General features: G+C 35.9%; 3 protein-coding genes and 1 non-coding gene across 4 annotated transcripts; 2 read left to right on the top strand and 2 right to left on the bottom strand.

Annotated features, from left to right (window-relative positions):
• The first annotated feature begins 9,704 nt into the window (after positions 1-9,704).
• LOX5 (PLAT/LH2 domain-containing lipoxygenase family protein) lies at positions 9,705-14,476 on the top strand. The gene is made up of 9 exons (XM_086234378.1): positions 9,705-10,176; positions 10,484-10,776; positions 11,523-11,763; positions 11,941-12,279; positions 12,398-12,483; positions 12,576-12,683; positions 12,796-13,100; positions 13,186-13,449; positions 13,532-14,476. Exons 1-9 carry the CDS (start codon positions 9,930-9,932, stop codon positions 14,298-14,300), a joined length of 2,652 nt encoding a protein of 883 aa, XP_086090504.1. The 5' UTR covers positions 9,705-9,929; the 3' UTR covers positions 14,301-14,476.
• A 2,501-nt stretch (positions 14,477-16,977) lies between these two features.
• Positions 16,978-17,807, top strand: LOC147294103 (photosystem I reaction center subunit II, chloroplastic-like). Its single transcript, XM_086230861.1, has one exon. The coding sequence runs from the start codon at positions 17,070-17,072 to the stop codon at positions 17,694-17,696; it is 627 nt and encodes a 208-aa protein (XP_086086987.1). The 5' UTR covers positions 16,978-17,069; the 3' UTR covers positions 17,697-17,807.
• Positions 17,808-18,045: 238 nt separating this feature from the next.
• On the bottom strand, positions 18,046-18,118 carry TRNAK-CUU (transfer RNA lysine (anticodon CUU)). Its single transcript has one exon. It is a non-coding gene; the product is annotated as a tRNA-Lys (tRNA).
• Positions 18,119-18,312: 194 nt separating this feature from the next.
• LOC147294101 (Haloacid dehalogenase-like hydrolase (HAD) superfamily protein) lies at positions 18,313-21,457 on the bottom strand. The gene is made up of 8 exons (XM_086230860.1): positions 21,301-21,457; positions 21,107-21,172; positions 20,913-21,010; positions 20,773-20,810; positions 20,604-20,691; positions 20,300-20,509; positions 20,019-20,084; positions 18,313-19,223 (listed from the first exon to the last, which is right to left on the bottom strand). The coding sequence occupies exons 1-8, from the start codon at positions 21,362-21,364 to the stop codon at positions 19,041-19,043; spliced, it is 813 nt and encodes a 270-aa protein (XP_086086986.1). The 5' UTR covers positions 21,365-21,457; the 3' UTR covers positions 18,313-19,040.

Raw genomic sequence — 21,457 nt, 5'->3', positions numbered from 1 at the left:
TTTTTATTTGGTAGAGGGGGATTAAATTTGGGTGCAGAATGGATAATTTCACAATCTTTTCAATCAACAACTGCGTATCAAATAAAAAGATGCTAAAAAAAATCAAATAAAAAAGATGGTTGGCAATTTCTGTTAAATAGTAGATTATTATTACTCTTTATTCGATCATTCTTTAATTAAGTATAATTGCCTTATTATGTTATAATTAATTAACCTTCTGAAAGGTCATGCATGCATTGCTTTGCCTTAGAGTAATGGTATAAGAACTAAGAAAAAAGTCACCTCACCCATCTTTAGAACCCCATCGTTTTACCTTTTTTTTTTTTTTCGTGTGTGATGGATATGAATTTAATTTTGTGAATCGGATGTTAATGATATTACATATGGCATATATATATATATATATATATATCTATATAAGTGCCATTGCTTGCACGAATGCATTAGACAATTTGTAGCTTTTAGAAGCAAATAGCTAAAGATACTTTTTCTATGGGAATATCCCATTTTGTTATAGGCTATAGCTACTTATTATTTTATTTCCTTCTCCAACATTAAGAATTGATGTAAAACCAGTCATCCACAAGTATATTGGAGGTCCCCTGTTGTTCCTTCTTCATGCACAAAAAAGGTATGCACCTATTATCTCATATGCCCATTAGAGCCTGTAGAGGTCTATTCAGAAAAATTTTGTGTGAGGATGTTTCTATCATATAACAGGCTGAATGGTACAATAATTTATTTTAAAATATGACACGTGTCTAAATTTGATAGATAAATTTTTTTAGACACATGTCATCTTTGAAATTGATTATTCTATCACAAAAGACTGGTGCATAATAAAAAAGAATAATAATACACCCAATAGCATTAAGATACAAAAACCTAAGACTAATAAAACAGTAATACTAAAATCTTTCTTAAAGTTTATGTCAACAAATGATGTGCTAGATTAATATTATTTGTTAAAAAAAAAAAATTCAAATAGATATATAAATAAAAAAAAAAAAAAGCATTCACACATCAATTAGCTAGGAACCAAACTTTTAAGGCTGATTTTGGTGTCTCCATAGTTAATATTACTTGTGAACATACCTTTGGCTTTCGGTCATTGTGTAGGCGATGCTTAAAGATTGGTCAATGAAATGGCGATAAAGGAAGAGAGATATCGATGAGAGGGATGAAGGAATAACACAATTGCGTTCGCTATACTAAAGAATTATAATTTAATGTATTTTCACATGAAAGTAATTATAACCAAGTTGTTAGATGTGTGATGTGGTGACCCAAATTATGGACCAACTCCAATCAAACTAAGGTCAGCGAACAAGTCACACTTCCGCTATAATTGGTTCTTTGGTCAACAAATTAACAAGGGGGAGCAAATTTTTATGGAATATTCGGATCCACGTGACTTGATAGTTGATACAGATTTTTTTAAAAAAATAATATTTGCTTGAAGGTCCGAAAGTGGATCTATAACTAGTCTATCGTCTTTCTCTTTTTAAGACCTTTTTTTTTTATTAAAGAACATATGCAAATTTTTATGTCTTTTTTCCTATCCTTTGATCTCATTCTCGAAGAATTTAATACTCTAGGGTGTAAAATTATCGATCAAGATTTATTCTTTGATTAAAATTTTAAGTTTTAACTCTTGAATTTTATGAAGAAATCTAAGCATCTATCTCAAAATCAATTGACAATTGAAGGAGTAGCATAAATTCTTATAAGCCACTAGCAAGGCCCTCACATTTTCAATATGAGATTTCTCTCAACACGCCCCCGCACGTGTGGCGTCATTTAAGCCTAACACGTGAACAATTTATATTGGATGACGTGCAAGCACGTGTGGCAATTAGGCGCATCACGTGGATAACTGCTCTGATACCATGAAGAAATCTAGGCATCCATCTTAAAACCAATTGACAATGAGAGAAGTTGCCCCAAATCCTTATAAAACACTAGCAAGACCCTCACATCTTCAATGTGAGATTTCTCTCAACATTTTGAGCTTTACTTTCTCAGTTAAATTTTAGGTTTTAATTCTCAAGTTTTGAGCTACTGTCCAAATCTCGAAAATTAAAACCTAAAATATGAAACAATGATTCTATACCCTACAATATTGAATCATGTCAAGAATGTAATAAAAAATGACAAAAATTCATAAAAAAACCTATGTCTATTCTTTATTTAAAGAACGGACAGCCTGTACAGAAAAAAGTCAAGCTAGTTTATGTATAATTTTTGCACTAAAAAGACTCAATTCAACCTCTCAACAATTAATTGGATCGGATCGAAATCAAATTAAAATGCTATCTATAATATAGTAAAACTCATCATTTTAGTGATACAAAATATAGGCAGTTTCAAGTGTAAATGTTTGCACCATACTGAATATGAACACATCGATCAATTAACTCTTATTGTCAGGGGCGGATCCACAGTGGGGTCAATGGGGTCAATTGACCCCATGAACCCAGAAATGCTGAGCTTAAGAGAAATTTTTGACCCCATGAAGATTGGGTGTTACTGGCAGGCAGAGGGGCAACTGGCAAGAGAAGCTAGCGGTTGTGAAAATGGCTGAGAGAGAACCAGAGAAATGAAGAACAGATTTGAGGAAGATGAATGTCTGTCACGTGAGATGCATAGGTTGTTTTAATTCTAAACTTGCCAAAACGACGTCGTTTTGGCAAGTAAATTAAACTAAGTCTTGAGTACCACTACCAGCCACACAGAACGACAAAAATTGGGTAAAATTGAAAGTCTGAATTCTGAAAGACTGAAGCCAAAGAAGTGTCGCGCCCCTGGCCGTCGCAGTGTCGCCCCTGGCTGTCGCAGTGTCGCCCCTTGCTCCTTTACACTCGCGGCTCGCCGTCGGCGCCGACGCCTGCTTGGTTGCTTGGCCACTTCTCCCTCGTGACGCGACGCGCCGACGCCCCTTGCTGGCCTGCTTGCTGGCTTGCTGCCGAACGACGAAGCGAGGCGCCGAGGCCCCTGGACTACCGCTGTCGCCCCTGGCTTAATCTTGCCCCCATAACAGAAGGTTTCTGGATCCGCCACTGCTTATTGTTGATCAATTGAGTAGGCAAAAATTTTACCAAACAGATAGGCTCTTGTTAATGATTTCGTATTTAGGCGGAGCTCAAAATCTGAAAGTTAAATTTTAAACTCTACATTCTAAACGATGATTCGACATTTGAAAGTAACCAATTATGTCGGGGATGAAATCAAAATAATAAAATTTGACTTCCGATCAATGTGGGGTACATGCATGCAATCCACAAATTTTTAATGGGTCAATCAATTTTATTCTTATTACATTAAATAATTTTATTAATTAATTTTAAAACTGAGGTTATTATAGTAATTAACATTACCTCACGGTAACTCATTCACTTCTCTCCCCCATTCGCATTTACCCTACTTTTTTTTCCTATTATTCGTGCATAGCATGTATGATACAAATAATGTTTGTGATTTTAAATTTGAATTACAAATGATGTAGCAGTAATATTTCAATATTTTACTTGTTATAAATAAATGAGCTCAAAATGGACTCACATATAAATATATGGAACATTACCGCATCCTTTGGAATCCAATTTTGTATCAATTTGGAGTACAAATTTGGAATCTCTAACAATTCGTACGATGCTAGTATATTATGGTATATTATATATATTTATTGTTAGAATTAAGTCTCACAGCTGGTTGGGTGAGTGGCCAATGGAAAGCAATTATTATGATAAAGCATGTGCCCTATATCATGCAAGACAACAAGAGTTCTCTATGATTCTTTATTGTGTTTATAATATAGTTTTATAACACTGATCAGATCAGTTTAGTAGGTAGCCAACAAAATTTAAATGGAAACAAATGAACACTAAGATCAGTGTCTTTATGTAAGATTATTAGTTAATATTCACGTTTGAAGCCTGCATAAAGAGACAAAATATCTTATAAAATATTTAATTTTGGCATGTATATTGTACTGGACATATGTGTCACACTTGCAAATTTTAATTTTGCTTTCTTCCTTCTCATTAAATATTTTTTAGTTGTAGAAATTAGAACATATATAAATATGGGATGTTCAGCCCAGCCCAGCCTTTACGGGCCTGCACTGGTATATTTACAAGCCTAGCTCAGCCCATCCTTTATGTTTAAGTTTGTCGATGCCTAAAGCATGGCAAGCCTAAAATCCCCAGATAGCCAAGTAACAATAAATAAAGGATGATCATCGATCCCCAAGGGTGGTCATGACTATAGGCGAATGAAGCAATTATTTCAACCCCAAAGTATTGAAGGTATTTATATTTTATAAATCTCTTATATAGTTATATATTTATGTTAAATTCAAATAACATATATAAAGAATCGAGAATTCTATTTTTATATTTTGCTTAAAATTCTTAACATTTTAAAGACGGTCATACATCCACTGATTGCTCAAAAATCAAAACTTTATGTGATGCTCTAAATGTGAAGATTTTGGGAACTAGAGCAAAGTCAACAAGTCTAAATGTCAACATGAGCTAACACTATTGGAGAATATCTTCAATTGTTGTAATACTATCACAACAACCCAATTCCTTGTTTGTTTAAGATTCAAGGGTCATAGTTATGACGACGGCTCTTTAACAATGAGGGAAAGATCACTGCCTCTTTGCCTACTGGCCCAACAAGACATTGCATTACATAGCCTCGAAAAAAAGAAAAAGAAAAAAAGAATTCCCAATTCCCAATTCCTTTACTTTTTATTATCTCTTACTTACCTTAATATCTTTGTGTGGTGGGATATCAGATATGACTATTCTTTTACGTACCCAAACACCAATTCAAACAGCTTTTTAAGTAGCGAATATGTTTAATTCGAAGAAAAGTTTTCTCACTCTTTTTCTTTTTCTTGATTCCTTTGAGAGGCAGGAGGTGGTTCTTGTGGTGGGCCGGCTCCTCTTTCGGTAGGACTTAGGAGGAGTGGAGGAGGCTCTTGGCTTTTGGGTAAAGCTTCTTCATCAATGCATTTTTGGTTGGTTTTCAGCTTTCTTCATAATTTTTTGTTATTAGTAACATCCATTCCACTTTGCATTGATTCCTTCCATGGCCAACAAGAAAAGGAGCAAGCTAGCAAAGCTAGGGCATCAACAACTCATGGAGAGGTAAGTTATTGTTGACCATATATACAAGCACAATAGGCTAACTTCACCATCAAAATTGGTATATGTAAGTATAAGAATTGAGTATGTGAATTTCTTTTTATTGGGCAAATTAATTCATTTGACAATTAGGTGACAATAAGTGTTCAATTTAATTGCATGCACGTACAGAGAGAGAGTTACATACATTATTATGCCATAGTAAATGTAAAAATGAAAGTATACTCAACTACCTACGTACCAACTATTAATACTGCTAGCTTGGTGCTTACACTGGTTTTTTTTTTTTTTTTTTGAATCAACGGTGCTTACACTGTTAAATATCAATTATTAGATTTATTCAAAAGAGTAGAAAACAATTATTATAAAAATCTAGAAAAAGCTATTGAATTTGATTCATGCATCCTTCTTCATGAAATTGAAAGGTGTATGATGTGCCTTGTTCACAAAGCAAAGCAGGATAGGAAGACAAATTAAGAAAGTAACATTTGCTTTGTACATATGCATCGTCTATGATTAACATTTTCTTCTTTAACAAAAACAAGAAGAATAATTAAACCTTAGGGATATGTCACTTTATACTTATTCAAAAGGCAAATGTAATCAAATCCGAGATCAATTTAGTTGTCTAAGCCAAGAAAGTTGATTAGTGAATAATCAAACACGTAACACCATTAGTTCGCGACACAAGAAAATAAGATAGAAATTATAATTGTAATCAAAAGTTGGGTTTTAAAAAGAAAAGATTGTGATTTTTTTTTTTTTTTGATTGAGTAAACTTTATTGAATGAAAAATTAAGCACAAGAATTACAATTAATGTATAATTGGGAAATAAGCCAAGGGGGAACCTCTCTCTCCCAAGTAGTTCCACCCCAAGTGTGAAGGGCAGAACAAGCAAGAGAGTGAGCCTTTGCTGTCTTATAGTTCTTGTTGGATAATTGTAAAAGGAGAGATCTTTCATCTACTATTAGACTCTCGACACGTGTATTCCAAGAGTCTTTTTGTTTTAAAATTTTATTTTAATATAAAGAATACTTTTTGGTAAAAAAATAAATAGAAAAATAATAGCTTATTTTTTCTTTTTTAAGTCAGAAGTTCTTTAACATTTTAATTAATTATGGACACTTTATGAAACAATAATAAGATCTCAAATTTATTTTTTTAATTTGGATCCCAAATGACGTGTTATTATATTTATCATTATTTTACTTTGTTTCTTTATTATATTAGAGGAAATCGAACCATGAACCTATCATAATTCTAACTTTTATCCCACCCACCATAACCATTTCTAAAGGCTTATTATTTTACTTGATTATTTTACTTGATATGAAATAAATAAGAACAATGCTTGGCTCCTCATGTTTGAGGATCAACCTTGTTTTCAAGGTCAATCCAATGAGCTATATCATGATAAAGAGAAAAAAGAGTTAGGATGGTAAACCTCATCATGAGTTTATTTAATTGGTCATGAAGACAATGTTAGTCCTCATGTTTGAAGACTTAAGCATTGCTCAATAAATAATTCTTAAAATAAGTCATGTATAAATCAATAAAATACTAATACATCATTTGAAGAGTGTTTGCTTATAAATAAGAATTTGAATTCTATGTTGTCTTATTATAATGGACAAAGCAAAAAAATCTAGATCCCTATTATAAAAGGGGTCTCCACCTTCTTACTACATGGGATGATCTTTCTATTTTCTCTTTATAGGCTCTCTTGTGTAAATTGTAACACTTTTTGTTTACATTGAAACTCAAGCACAACAAAGTGAATGTAGTTCGAATACAAATCAGATTAGATGAACCACTAACATTCTCTTGTTATTTTGTCGGTTCAATTATTCTTGTAAATGGCTTGAGCGATTTTGGAACTTGAACAAAATCAATTTACATTTTACAATATGCCTACCCAATGTTTCTACATTTGTTTGAGTCTTAGACTTGTCGTGTAGTACTACTGTCTTGCATGAGTGCATGACCAAACCCGTGCACCTCATATTCTTATATAAGAATAGCCATAATGTACAAGCTTGAGATTCGTGCAAACAAAACTAATAAATAAATTATTACTATTTATACAGTATAAAAAATAAAAACTAAGGTCACGACTCACGACAACTCAACCAATAGGCAATAGTGAGCATTAATCCCTTTATTTATTTATTTCTGAAAAGGACCTTTATCTTTGGCCCTTTGCCCTTTTGCGTGTCACACACACCTATTTAATTACAGTGGGACCTCCACCATTAAATTGGGTCAATTTTGCATTTGGATTAGATGTTCTGTTCACCAAAAGGCAGGCATCTTTTTAAACTTCAAATGATATCGATCTCTCAAACTTTGTACAAGTGCAGCACTTAATATGTGTGAGGGCGCGTTGAGAGTAATGTATAGTAATGTCCCATATCGGAGAACTAAGGCTTAGTATATGTGTTTATAAGTCTTGAACCTCTCTACCCATTGCCAATTAATTTTAAGTTAAATGCTCTAATTCTATCAAACTTAACATGAGTGATTGTTACTTTGTTTCTAAATCCAGCTGCAAAGAATGTGAGAGATGAAAAAATTAGGTGTAAATAATGATATATAGCTGCAAAGAGATTTCAATTGGGAAGAACTGCCCAAAGTAAGAAACAAAACGAACCAATAATTTTATTGCATCTTCTTCTTTGGTACCAACTTTCTTCAAACACCGAAACTTTCAAGCCATGTGTCATATACTCATATGAACCTAGAGGTTTTTTTTTTTTTGACTTATGTGCTTGGCATTTGACTTTTGTGTGTGTTTATATATGTATGAGAGAGAGAACAACCATTTTAACCAAAGATGTGCCAATCGATTCTAGGTCTGGTGTACCTTTGCGAATTGATTCGTTGCTTGCTAATTTGGCAATAGTGTCAAAGTCACTAAACTGTCATTTGGATTTATCGTAACTGTTAGTTAATTATGAATAATAGTTTGCCACAAAATTAGAGTAGTTGTAACTCTTTAAATTTGTACTTATGTATTTTATATTAGTTTATTAATTATTTTACATATATCTGTAATCCTAGCCGTCACCTCTGTTTTCTCTGTTTTTTTCCCTCAAGCCCTCCCACAATCGCACACTCCAGAGAGGGTGAGGGGAGCTCCCCTCCCCTCCCCTCCCCTCCCCTCCCCTTAGGGATACTCTCCTCTCTCAATAGTGAGAGTTTTTCCATACTTTCATTTTGGAAGTCTTAATTTCCTACTGCATCTTTCAGCTTTTTTTTTTTCTCCTTTATTTTCACTTGTTTTGGCTTGTTTGGTGCTTTGATACTCTCAGGTTTTCTCAGATGCTCATCTCAAGGTGTTTGGTTGACACTATTTTCACCGATACCGGTTATGTTTCCACCGGTTACTACTGCTTGATCTGCCACTATGAGCTACTATCGACCTCGATTTAGAGTTGTTCGTAGGATCGTGTACCCTAACGCAACAAGTTCGCTAAGTCCTTCGGCTCCTCACTGGCTCCATTTGGTGGCTATAATGTCTGTTTAACACCACTGTGATGAGATCTTAGAATTTATGTGGGCTTTGATGCTCCACTTTTGTAGACCTTTGCCTTCTTGTAAGCTTTTGGGCTCTTTCTTTGTATTTACTCTGCCTTTTGGCTCATCTAATGCAATGAGATGCTTTATAAAAAATATATATTTATATTTTTACACGAATTTTGAATTGTCATTGAAGAACAATGGCTAGAGATTGTTACTAAAAAGTGGCAATGTCTTAAAACAAGAAAAACACCATTGATCAGATCGCTTGCTGATCAATCATTTTCTTTCGTCTTTATACTTATTTATTAGCCTAATTTATGGGTTTAATATATAAATAAATAAACTAGTCTAATACTTTAAAAAACTGTTATTTGTCCTCTAAAACTAGTCTTTTATACTTATAATGTTCAGGTGCATGAAAAATGTGGAAAGCTAATTTTGGAGTGTATTTATCATTTCTCATATTTTATTATTTTGGATCCATAGTCTCTTATGGCTGATGTTCATATAAAACTATATATTTGCAAGTATAGCCATCGTACAAGAGTGTTTGGGGGAATCTATCAAATATTCAAATCGACAGTCATCTAACAAAAAAGGGGAAAAAAACTATTATAATATTGTGAAAACCATCCAACATGGCTGTCAAACCACAAACAAATTAAGACCCTCTAAGGCTCTAAGTTCTAACAAATCAAGCAGAGATTAACATACAAGTGTGAAATAAAAAGAATATACACACCCACAATCACAAACATACAAATAAAATATACCAACATGTATAAATTGAAATTAAAAAATACCTGTACAAATAGAGTTTAACAGTTGTATATATACTTTATATAAAAAAAAAAAAACTATTGGGGTTTGCCAAGATGGAATCTGGTCCTTTGATTATCCATTAATAAAGAGATAAAGATAGAAAATTCCATTAGGACCCCAGTACCCCACAATTAGTTGTCACCTTTCAGTCTTCATATTACTCCAAATGGGCTCATAATAACAAATAAGAAGACCTCCATGGCTCCATTCTTCTTTTCCCAAGTCAAAAATCCAAAAACTATAATTAATAATTATCAGAAAAAACAGAGAAAGTGTCATTAATTACATCAAGTAAACGAAGAGCAGAAGCTTTCACACAGCCTCGTGTACCTCGAGAGTTTTGCTTTATATATAGTACCATCCATGTGAGCACCATCTGAGTCCGATCCTTTTAGTCGTGGACCTTCAACAGTAGTCGTTGAGCTCCAATGGGGTTTTGTTCAAGTTCAACAGTATCTCGGAAAGTGATAGAAGCATTTTGTGTGAAGAACAATGAAGAGAAGCCAGATCACAAGGTGAGTGAGAGCAGAAAGATCAAAGGAACAGTGGTGTTGATGAAGAAGAATGTGCTGGACTTCGAAGACCTCAAGGCCTCGTTCCTCGATCGGATCCATGAGTTCTTGGGCAAAGGTGTTTCCATGCAGCTCATCAGTACTACTCATCCTGAACCAGTTGGTCAGTTTCTCTCTCTCTCTCTCTTCCTCTAACTTTCTTGAGTCCTGTAAGAATGAAGCAGAGTGCCCTGCAGACAATGAACTTCATCATGTGTCATTTGCTAATATTCTTCACTATAATTGTGTTTTGATCTTGTAGTTGATACAAAAATAGAAGCTATTTTGATTAATTAGGCTTAAATGCATGTTCTGTTTTCATTCTTCTGTGTAATATAATTTTGGAACCTGAAAAACTAGACACAACAATGTTGACAAAAGGGAAATTCATAAATTGGGATTTTGACAAAGCTGATCGAATCAATGTGCAGCAAATGGGTTGTTGAGAGGGAAGCTTGGAAAGGTAGCACACTTGGAGAAGTGGATTACAACCATCACACCATTGACGGCCGGAGAAACTGCTTTCACCGTTTCAGTGGACTGGGATGAGTCCATGGGAGAACCTGGGGCTTTGATGATTAAAAACCATCACCATAGCCAGTTCTACCTCAAGACAATAACATTAGAAGATGTTCCCAGGCATGGTCGAGTCCATTTTGTCTGCAATTCCTGGGTATACCCAGCACATCGTTACAAATACCATCGAATATTTTTCTCCAACAGGGTAATTCACATAATGCCATAATGTAACATGTGTGGGGGAGAGAGAGAGAGAGAGAGAGAGAGAGAGAGAGAGAAATTTTCCACTTGTAAGGCTTTTTTATATTTTTTTTCAAGGTTTTGCAGCATGCTTTATCAGTCTTTGATTAAAATAACAAAGAAATGAAGGTTTGTTTGATCCTTTTCATAACTTGATAAACTGGCTTTAGCATCGTATCTTATCAGGTCCATGTGGTGAGATTTGTCATGATTGTCCCATTACACCCAAATTATTAGAAGCTTAACTTATTGTATGTAGCAAATTCATTCTATAGTCATATTAACTTTTTTTAGTGTGGAAAAATCATAATCCATCACTTTCCAGCTAGATCAGCACTTCCACACAAAATCCTTTTTTTTATTGAATTAAATATTTTAATATATATTATGTTCTAACAGTGGAGATCTTTTATTTTAGATTATCACTTTTGATGTGTGATTATATTACTGCTTTACTGAAGTGTGTAACCAAATGACATGCAGAAATGAGCCGTACATTAACCTTTTTTTGTAGTTAAGGACTTAAAGTGACTGCACTAACAGAAAACTTCATGTTTTTGTGTTAGGCCTACCTGCCATCTCCAACACCTTACATTAACTTTTTTTTTTTTTTTTTTTTGTGTTAATGAGCCTTACATTAACCTTTTTTTGTAGTTGAGTTAAGGACTTAAAGTGACTGCACTAACAGAAAACTCTATGTTTTTGTGTTAGGCCTACCTGCCATCTCAAACACCTGAGCTATTACGCCCTTACCGGGAAGAAGAACTCAGTAATCTCCGCGGGACTGGATCCGGGGAGCTAAAGGAGTGGGACAGAGTCTATGACTATGCTTTCTATAATGATTTGGGAAGTCCAGACAAGGGTCCAGAATATGCACGCCCTGTCCTTGGTGGATCACAAGAGTATCCCTATCCAAGAAGAGGAAGAACTGGCCGAAAACCAACTAAAAAGGGTTAGGACCTAAACCTGTTCATTTCTGCTAATAAAGTCCAGACTAGCCTAAAATCTCTTATGGCATAAAGCATGTAGAATATGAACACAAACTGTTGATGAACAAATGGTTTTGCAGTGTCTTATAAGCAGCTTTTTGATCATGTGAATGACCAATTTTCTTTTATGCTTATTGCAGACCACAATTCTGAGAGCAGACTGCCGCTTCTAAGTCTAGACATTTATGTTCCAAGAGATGAGCGGTTCGGCCACATAAAGTTTTCAGATTTTCTTGCCTATGCCCTGAAATCCCTGGTTCAGATATTGCTTCCGGAGCTTACATCTTTGTGTGATAAGACTATTAATGAGTTTGACACCTTTGAGGATGTACTTAAACTCTATGAAGGGGGTATCAAACTACCAAATGGCCCCACACTCAAAAAGATACGGGATCGCATCCCTTGGGAGCTGCTTAAGGAACTCGTTCGCTCAGATGGCGAGCAATTTCTCAAGTTCCCAATGCCCGATGTGATTCAAAGTATATAAAAATCTTTCCCCCTATGACTTTTTTTTTTTTATAGGCTTAATGAGTAAATATCTAGATTGATGAACATATGTTTACACTAAACTATGAAGTTTTCATGAAATAATTGCAGATGATAGGTCTGCATGGAGGACAGATGAAGAGTTTGCAAGAGAAATGCTGGCAGGGGTGAACCCCATTAACATCACCCGCCTCCAAGTAAAATATAAATTTCACTAGTTCATTTGACAAGTATAGTGATATGGATATATTGTAAGTTGTTCACTCAATCAATGAAATTCTATCTGCAGAAATTTCCCCCAGCCAGCAAACTAGACCCTACAGTATATGGGAATCAGAACAGTTCAATAAGAGAAGAGCACATAGAAGAGAACATGAATGGCCTCACTGTTGATCAAGTACTAATCATGCTTCATTTGTTTCCAAACTATCATTACAGATGTATATCATTATAATCCAATATTTATAAATTAATTGACATAAATAATCTTTTTTTCCTCTTTCATACAGGCAATTGAAAGCAAAAGGCTGTTCATATTAGATCATCATGATGCATTAATGCCATACCTGAGGCGTATAAACTCAACCACCACAAAGACCTATGCCACCAGAACTCTCCTTTTGCTGCAAAAAGATGGGACATTGAAGCCTTTGGCAATTGAGTTAAGCTTACCACATCCACAAAGGGAACATCATGGGGCTGTCAGCAAAGTTTTCACTCCAGCCGAAGATGGCATTGAGGGTTCAGTGTGGCAGCTGGCCAAAGCTTATGCTGCCGTAAACGATTCTGGCTATCATCAGCTTATTAGCCACTGGTATGGTGCCTACATAAAAAGTGCTGCATTGTAGGATAAGGTAGCGGCTTCTTTCTAGTTTTCATGCTTCTAATTTGATTTGCAGGTTAAACACCCATGCAGTAATAGAGCCATTTGTGATTGCAACAAATAGACAGTTGAGCGTGCTTCACCCAATACATAAGCTTTTGCATCCCCACTTCCGGGACACAATGAACATAAATGCCCTGGCCAGGCAAATCCTCATCAATGCTGGTGGGGTGCTTGAGAGAACAGTCTTCCCAGCTCGATTCGCCATGGAAATGTCCGCTTTTGTTTATAAAAACTGGGTATTCACTGAGCAGGCATTACCTGCTGACTTGCTCAAGAGGTGAGCCAGAAGGCTTTAATTGAAAATAATAGATTTCAACTTTTATCAAACTGAATTTGGTTCCACTTCTGTTTGATTTCAGAGGAATGGCAGATCCAGACTCAAGCTGCCCTCATGGCCTCAGACTTCTGATAGAAGATTACCCTTTTGCTGTTGATGGGCTAGAAATATGGTCGGCTATTGAAACTTGGGTTAGTGAATATTGCTCTTTCTACTACCCAAAAGACAATGTGGTCCAAAGTGATGCTGAACTCCAGTCATGGTGGACAGAGCTCCGCAATAAAGGCCATGGTGACAAGAAGGATGAGCCATGGTGGCCAGAGATGCAAACAAGAGCTGAACTTATCCAAGCATGTACCATAATCATATGGGTGGCTTCTGCTCTCCATGCAGCTGTCAATTTTGGGCAATATCCATATGCTGGCTACCTCCCTAACCGCCCAACTGTAAGCCGACGCTTCATGCCTGAGCCAGGCACTCCTGAATATGCTGAACTTGAGTCAAACCCTGATGCAGCCTACCTCAAAACAATTACAGCCCAGCTCCAAACTCTCCTTGGTGTATCTCTAATAGAGATTTTATCCCGACATTCAACTGATGAGGTTTATCTCGGGCAAAGAGATACTCTTGAGTGGACTTCAGATGCTGAACCACTAGCAGCATTTGAGAGATTTGGAAAGAAGCTGATAGAAATTGGAGACAGAATTACAGCAATGAACAAGGATGAGAGATGGAAGAACAGAGTTGGGCCTGTCAAGTTGCCTTATACCTTGCTCTATCCTAACACCTCAGATTACTCTAGAGAGGGTGGACTCACTGGAAAAGGAATTCCCAACAGTGTCTCAATATGAGCTTTATGATTACTATTCTAGATGCATATTTTAGAATCAATTATGATTTGAGTGTGTTGTACCCCTAGAGTGAGAAACAACCAAGTAGGTTTTTCTGTAATTCTCATATTCTTTTTCATAATCTTGTACCAAAGTGTTTGTGCAGATTACATTATCATAGTGATACAAATTAGTTCTGCCGGTGTGCATATATTATTGCCAGAATTCAAGAATTTGCAACAAAGACTGGTTATCTCTCTCTGATTTACTTTATGGTTCCACCATCATTATTTAACTTCGAAGCCAATGTAACTCAGATCCAAAGCTAGTAAGAAAAAAGTCAGTAAGTCACCAGACTCACCACTAGGATTTTAATACATTGGTGCTTTCTGATATTGAAGGATATATCTTTGAGGTATTGATGCACTAGATACTTTGTTCAAACATCATTGAGCAGATGGTTTCAAGATTTTAACATAGAAATATGCTTCCCAGTTAGAATTCAGTCAAATAAATCCCCATTTGAAAAAAGACTAAGCAATATAATATGAATCAATAGGTAAGAGAAAAAGAACAATACTTGGAATCTCATCATGCTAGATTGCACACAGACTCCTCAATGACTAGTCAATCTTCATCAAAAGTGAAGAAACATTAGTGTAATTTACAAACAATTATGAGAAGAGAAAATGACAATGTGGTCTCTTAAAAGCAAAAATCACTCACCATCTCAGTGAAACTCCAACAACATGGCACTATATAAACAGTCATTTTTTGGAACTTCCCATCTCTTACCTTTCTTTTGCCTGCATAAATGTCTCTTCCTTTTCAGTTTTCACTCACTCACAGTCACAGTTCACTTCCTCCCAGTATTTATACCAAGAAAACTTCATTATCAAAACCCATATGCCATATATCATTACTATTCTCACATACATTGCTCAGCTCCTCTAAGTGAGTTTACCAATTAAGAAGCAGATATCTGTACAAAACGTAATATTAACATGGCTAATAGAACAGAAAAAGAACAATTACAGAGGGGAAAAAAGAAAGAAAAAGAAAACAAATGTGGGTTATTTCTAAAACAATGATTAGCAAGCACAAAAACAAAGAAACAGAGGACTTAGCTCCATCTGCAATGGGAATTAGAGGACTTAACTCCACCTCCAACCAGTCACATTCACAATATCCACAAATTTACAATGACTCTTCTCTGACTCGCTGATACGTTGCATGTGCCACGTGTCACCTTCTCGACTTGTGATGGCCGCGTGTTACCTCGTTGCGTTTGCTGATAGTGTTGGGCCGTTAGCCCAAGAATTATGATGGCCAGAGGGCTGAGGCCTGGTCCGCATGAGTTGGCCCACTAGGTCTGCACAATTAGTCCTCAGGCCTCACTTTTTAATCATTTTTTTTTTTCACATTTTGACCCCAAAAGAGAAAATATTGAGTAATTGATGAACAAAACCTAATTTTCAAAATGAAGAAAAAATAATGATAAATGCATAAAGAGAAAAGATATTACGTAATCTAAAATGACCATTTAGTCAAGTAGATGGCATGTAATCCTCCCTTTATTGGACGTGGTTCTCAATACAAAATTCATAGACAACCATTGTTAATCTAAAAAGAAAAATTAATACATAGTCTTCTTTAAGTGAAATTATATTAAAGTCATATGTTCTATTGAGATGATTCTCAATTTTATAATTCAAACTTAAATTAAACATATTCAATTCATTCAAACTCGACTATATTTTCTCAATTAGAGTAGATTGAATGTGATATTTGAAAAATCGAAGTAATTGGATGTGCATGTCATTTTTTTATCTAGAGTTTGAACTTAAGACATGTTCTAACAAAGTGAATAAAAAAACAACTATACTAATATCTAGTTAGTAACTTAGTATGACAAATAACATGTTGAAAGTAAAACTAAGTGTATTTTCATTCAAACATAAAAATTCTAAAGAGGTGAATGTCATTTTTTAACATAATAATAGAAAGGCTTAATTGTGTTTTTACCACCCAAAGTTTACATTGATTCCCACTTTATCACCCAGAACTTTATTTGTCCCACTTTACCACCCAAAGTTTACATTGATTCTCACTTTATCACCCACAAATTTATTTGTCCCACTTTACCACCCAAAGTTTACATTGATTCCCACTTTACCACCCAAAACTATTTTTCGTGTCCCAGTTAACCTTTTTTCGTCTATTCTGTCACTCTAGATTCAGAGGGTAAAGTAGGAATCAATGTAAACTTTGGGTGATAAAGTGGGAATCAATGTAAATTTTGGGTGGTAAAGTGGGACATATAAAGTTCTGGGTGGTAAAGTGAGAATCAATGTAAACTTTGGGTGATAAAGTGGGACAAATAAAGTTTTAGGTGGTAAAGTGGGAATCACCCCAAACTTTGGGTGGTAAAAACACAATTAAGCCTAATAGAAAAGAAAAGTCATAAAAGGATGAAATAGAAAGAGCAATTTAGCCTCTCCCAAGACCCAACGGAATTTTCAAGTTGACCAGAAATAAGATATGCAAAAGAAGAAACAAAATATGGAACATGAGGTACAGGTGAAACAAAGGTATCAGAATCACAAGTTCTAATTGGTCCAAGAGATATCACCTTATCTAAACTCAAATCCTCACCACCCACATCAAATCCTACAAACCCACTCTCCATAACCCTCTTCCCACTCTCCCCTCCATAACCCATAAACCCAAAAAAAAGTTAGTACCACACCAACCACACCCTCCTCTATCTGATCTCTCTAACTCTTCTTCATGGCCATGGCAACCCAAGCCACCCTCTTCACCCCAACCCCCCCAGCCCCATGGAAGCAATCATCAACAGTCTCCTCCTCCTTCATGACCCCCAAACCACTTACTCTCTCCACCACACCAAGAACCATGAGGATCTCTGCAGCAGCTGAAGAAGCAAAAGCAGTGGCCCCCACAAAGGAGAAAGAGGCCCCAGTGGGCTTCACCCCACCAGAACTTGACCCAACAACCCCATCCCCAATCTTTGGAGGCAGCACTGGTGGGCTTCTGCGCAAGGCCCAAGAGGAGGAGTTCTATGTGATTACATGGGAGAGCCCCAAGGAGCAGATCTTTGAGATGCCAACTGGGGGTGCAGCCATTATGAGGGAGGGTCCTAATTTGCTGAAGCTGGCTAGGAAGGAGCAGTGCTTGGCTCTTGGGACTAGGCTGAGGTCCAAGTACAAGATCAAGTACCAGTTTTACAGGGTGTTCCCTAATGGGGAGGTCCAGTACTTGCACCCAAAAGATGGGGTGTACCCTGAGAAGGTGAACCCTGGGCGCCAAGGGGTGGGGCTGAACTTCAGGTCCATTGGGAAGAATGTGAACCCTGTTGAGGTCAAGTTCACTGGCAAGCAAGTCTATGACATTTGAGGGATGGCTTTGGTGTAATTTGCAATGTGTATTTATGACTCTGTGAGTATTATTTGTGTTTCTTGTAATTTCTTTTTGTTAAATTGGCAACAATATCAGAATTCAGAAACATGATTTGGGTTAATAATGTTTCTGCATGTCACATATTAGGCATTGATGCATGTCATTAAGAGAACCTATTAGAAATATAATTTGGATTAGGTAAACTAACTGTGCTTCACTACTAGTCTGTTACTGTTAGTTTGAATATTTATTCAACTCTATGAATTGTAATAGCTATTAGCTTGTTAGTTATTCAATTCTATGCTTTCTTTTCGGTACTACTTAAAAAAAGAAAAAAAAACAATTACGCCCACCGTGGGGCTCGAACCCACGACCACAAGGTTAAGAGCCTTGCGCTCTACCAACTGAGCTAGACGGGCTTTGATTGGTCATCGTCTGCTTTTAACGAATATTTTGGTGGCTTATCCTATTTTTTGGGTCAATTGATAATATTAGTTTAAAGAATGGAGCAACCACCTCATGATATTGCAAAATAAATACTAGTCCTACGTGTATTAGATTCTGTATTCACATAGAAACATATCAGAACTGATCCTTCTATAATTCCACGTGAATTATTTATCTTGTATTAAAAGAAATACATGATAATAATAGAATGTGATAGCCACATTCCAAATATGATACATATATATAAATCATCCAAAGATCACTATCGAAGTAATATAATATGTCTCCAGAACTTAATTTTAAATTAAGTTGACAATTGGCTAGTTGATGTTGCAAGTCTAATATTAGATACCCTTTTGAAGCAACACAATTGTTTAGTGCAAGCTTTTACATAAAATTATAATTACTTACACATCAAACCATATGAACCCAAAAGAAAAAATATATTTTATTGATGCTCTTGAATCACCAACATTTTGTTTTAAATTTAATAAAGATAATGACACAATGAAAGCAATCATCACTTTCTTTGATTAAAATAACATTTGATTATTGGTACATTTCATAGATACACGGGATTTGGGAACATATACTTCTAGGATATGCTCATATGCACAACCCATACTCACACATATTGACATAGAGAGAAACTTATATATCTCTTGTTGTATACAACATGTGAGATACAAACATGAGATTATAACATCACCATATTTGTATTTCACATATTGTATATAACAAGGGATATATAAATTTTAGCCATTGACATATAATGCACATATAATGCCATTGACTAGATCGAGAAAAATATGTACAAAATGGGGCCCAACTGCCCAAACCCAAGCCCAGCCCAGCAGCAAAAACATCTAGACGGTGGGTGGGTGGGTAGGTGAGTCAAGCTCCAACAGCTGTGGTTGTGCGAATGGAATCGACATCTTGCATGTCGCTTCTGGTGCGGCTGATCCTTTTATTACCACCGTCCGATCCGCTTGCCCATACCTCTGAAATTACTTGCGCCAGGTTGTTCACATTCTCTAACACGTAATCAGCTTCTTTGGTTTTCTCGGTTTTTCCAACCTGATTTTCAAAACAACGACGTATAATAAAAATTAGTAATTTAGTACCAAACTCCCCATTTTAAGAAAACTACACACTACAAGATACAAGGATTTTCTCATTACATATAATTCGAAAATTGTTATTGCACAATTTAAAAAATAAAGTTTTTAGTACATTTTTTTAACTGAAAATACAATAACAAAAAATGAAGTTAAAAGATATTATATGTACCTACGTGCTTCGTCAACGTAAAAAAAATTGTCAGCGCTTGACATTCTTACCGAAGATTTGGCAAATGCAGATATCGATCACTCAATAGATGTAGATGCAAAATACTCAATAAATGCAAATTTAATTCCAAAATTGTAACTGCAATTTTTATGGCATTTTTAGTTAATTTTTAAATTGTATATGCAATTTTTGAGTGCAGATACACGCTGCATTTGCAGCTATCGAGCATTCAGCACTAATTTTGTCCTAGGAAATAATTTTTGGGCTGGTGGATTGAGTTAATTTTTTTTTTCCTCATTTTGACTTGCTAGGTAAATCATCCTCACTTTTTCTTATACGTTATTCATGTGTGAGTTCATGAAAAAGTATTTTAGCATGTTATAAATACCTTTTATTATGTAACAGTTGCATAATATGCGCACAGATTTTAGGAGTCACAATCTATACCCTAGGATGAAAAAGATAAACTCATTTGAACCTAAGGGTCTCACTCATTAAGAGGTGAATGTGAAAATATTTGGATGGCAATAGTGATTCAAACATTTTTCCACAACCAACTAAATTTCAAAATTAGGAAATTACCAAAACGGTGCGTAGACCCACGGCTTTCCCAGCAGCGACGTTACGGACATTGTCGTCGAGAAAAAGCTGCAACAACAAAACAAAAACGCGTTTGTCAAAATCTTTGGAGGTCCTCTACCGAAAAAAAAAAAAAAAAATCTTTGGAGGTCACCCTCCAACTCCGAACAACTTTATACCCCGCCTAAAAAAATTCAGTAAGATTATTTATTACAATTTACAACAACCGTATTTAAAAAATTGACCGCCCGGGAAATTATACTCTGCTTTGCGGTCCAACGTACCGTACGACGGGGGTCGACCTCTGCAACTCGGAGCGCGATGTTCATGGCCTCCGTGGACGGCTTCAGCACCACCGGGAACTCGTCCGGCCGAGTCGAACTCGGTAGGTTCGGGTTCATGGTCTCGAAGCATATGATCTGGTCGAAGCAGTCCTTCAATCCCAGACGATCCAACACCTTCACCGCGTGATTCATATCCGAATTCGTGAAAATCTGCAACAATTTGTCATACAAATTAATTTCGTTCTTCTTTTCTTTTTTCTTTTTTCTTTTTTCCTTTTATAATTTTTGTGGGTTTTGCGCTTACGATTTTTCTCTGTGCGATGCTACGCAGCATGTTTCGGAGTTGAGAATCGGGTTTGATTCGCTCGTAAGGCAACCTTCCGTGCACGAAACTGACAATAATTCAAGAAAAATAAATTAAATATTCAAAGCGAATAGGGAGAATACGTGGAATGATTGAGGTTGGGGCTAACCTGTGGTAATCGTCAGCATCGATGTCATAGCCCAATGCCTACGAAGTTCATCAGGAAAACAAAAATTAAAGAGAAAATAGATTAATTATTGTGCGATAAAAAAATAAAAAAAAAGAACGAAAAAGAGAAAATTGAATTACTCGTAAGCCAGCGAGGGAGCTGCCGTAGGTTTTGAAAAGCTCGACTCGGAGACTGGAGGCTTTGGTCTCTGAGAAACCGCATTTTTCAATGAGAAAATCTGCAAGAAAATAGAAATATTTAATTTAACTTAGTTGTTTGATTATTATTGATTTTCGATCCTTTTTTAAGGGAAGTGAATGGTTTAGTTTCGCACCATCGATGTTCTTCTTGCAAGCTACGCCGAATCCAATGTTGGAAGGGTACAGAGTGTCATCCAAATCTGTAGGTACGAGTTAATTAATTAAACAGATTAAGCAAATCAAAAGTAATTAATTATATGATCAACGATGCACGAGCTCGAAAGAGAGAGAGAGAGAGAGACAGAGACAGAGAGAGAGAGAGTTGTACCGAAAACGAGGCAATCGAAAGGAGAAGAGCGGTCGCGGAGAGATGATGAACTGCAGGAATCCATGGAAGCAGAGCGGATGAGAGCTGTAGGTATTGAAATTTCGAAAGGCGAATTAAGAGAGCAAATTGGAAGAAGATGCAAAATCAATGGAATGTG

The sequence above is a fragment of the Dryas octopetala genome, chromosome 2 (genome assembly GCF_963921425.1).
Source record: "Dryas octopetala chromosome 2, drDryOcto1.1, whole genome shotgun sequence".
NCBI classification, from domain to species: domain Eukaryota; kingdom Viridiplantae; phylum Streptophyta; class Magnoliopsida; order Rosales; family Rosaceae; genus Dryas; species Dryas octopetala.
The sequence above is the reverse complement of the archived record's forward strand: the minus strand, read 5'-3'. Positions and strand labels throughout refer to the sequence as shown.

Bases quoted from the DNA above. Each gene is read 5' to 3' on its own strand.
- LOC147294101 (XM_086230860.1), bottom strand. From the start codon at position 21,364: ATGGATTCCTGCAGTTCATCATCTCTCCGCGACCGCTCTTCTCCTTTC. The intron at 21,011-21,106 runs GTGCGAAACTAA...ATTTTCTTGCAG, and splicing joins TTGCAAGAAGAACATCGATG to ATTTTCTCATTGAAAAATGC. The intron at 20,510-20,603 runs GTAAGCGCAAAA...AAATTGTTGCAG, and splicing joins GCATCGCACAGAGAAAAATC to ATTTTCACGAATTCGGATAT.
- LOX5 (XM_086234378.1), top strand. From the start codon at position 9,930: ATGGGGTTTTGTTCAAGTTCAACAGTATCTCGGAAAGTGATAGAAGCA. The intron at 10,177-10,483 runs GTCAGTTTCTCT...ATCAATGTGCAG, and splicing joins TACTCATCCTGAACCAGTTG to CAAATGGGTTGTTGAGAGGG. The intron at 10,777-11,522 runs GTAATTCACATA...TTTTTGTGTTAG, and splicing joins GAATATTTTTCTCCAACAGG to GCCTACCTGCCATCTCAAAC.
- LOC147294103 (XM_086230861.1), top strand. From the start codon at position 17,070: ATGGCCATGGCAACCCAAGCCACCCTCTTCACCCCAACCCCCCCAGCC.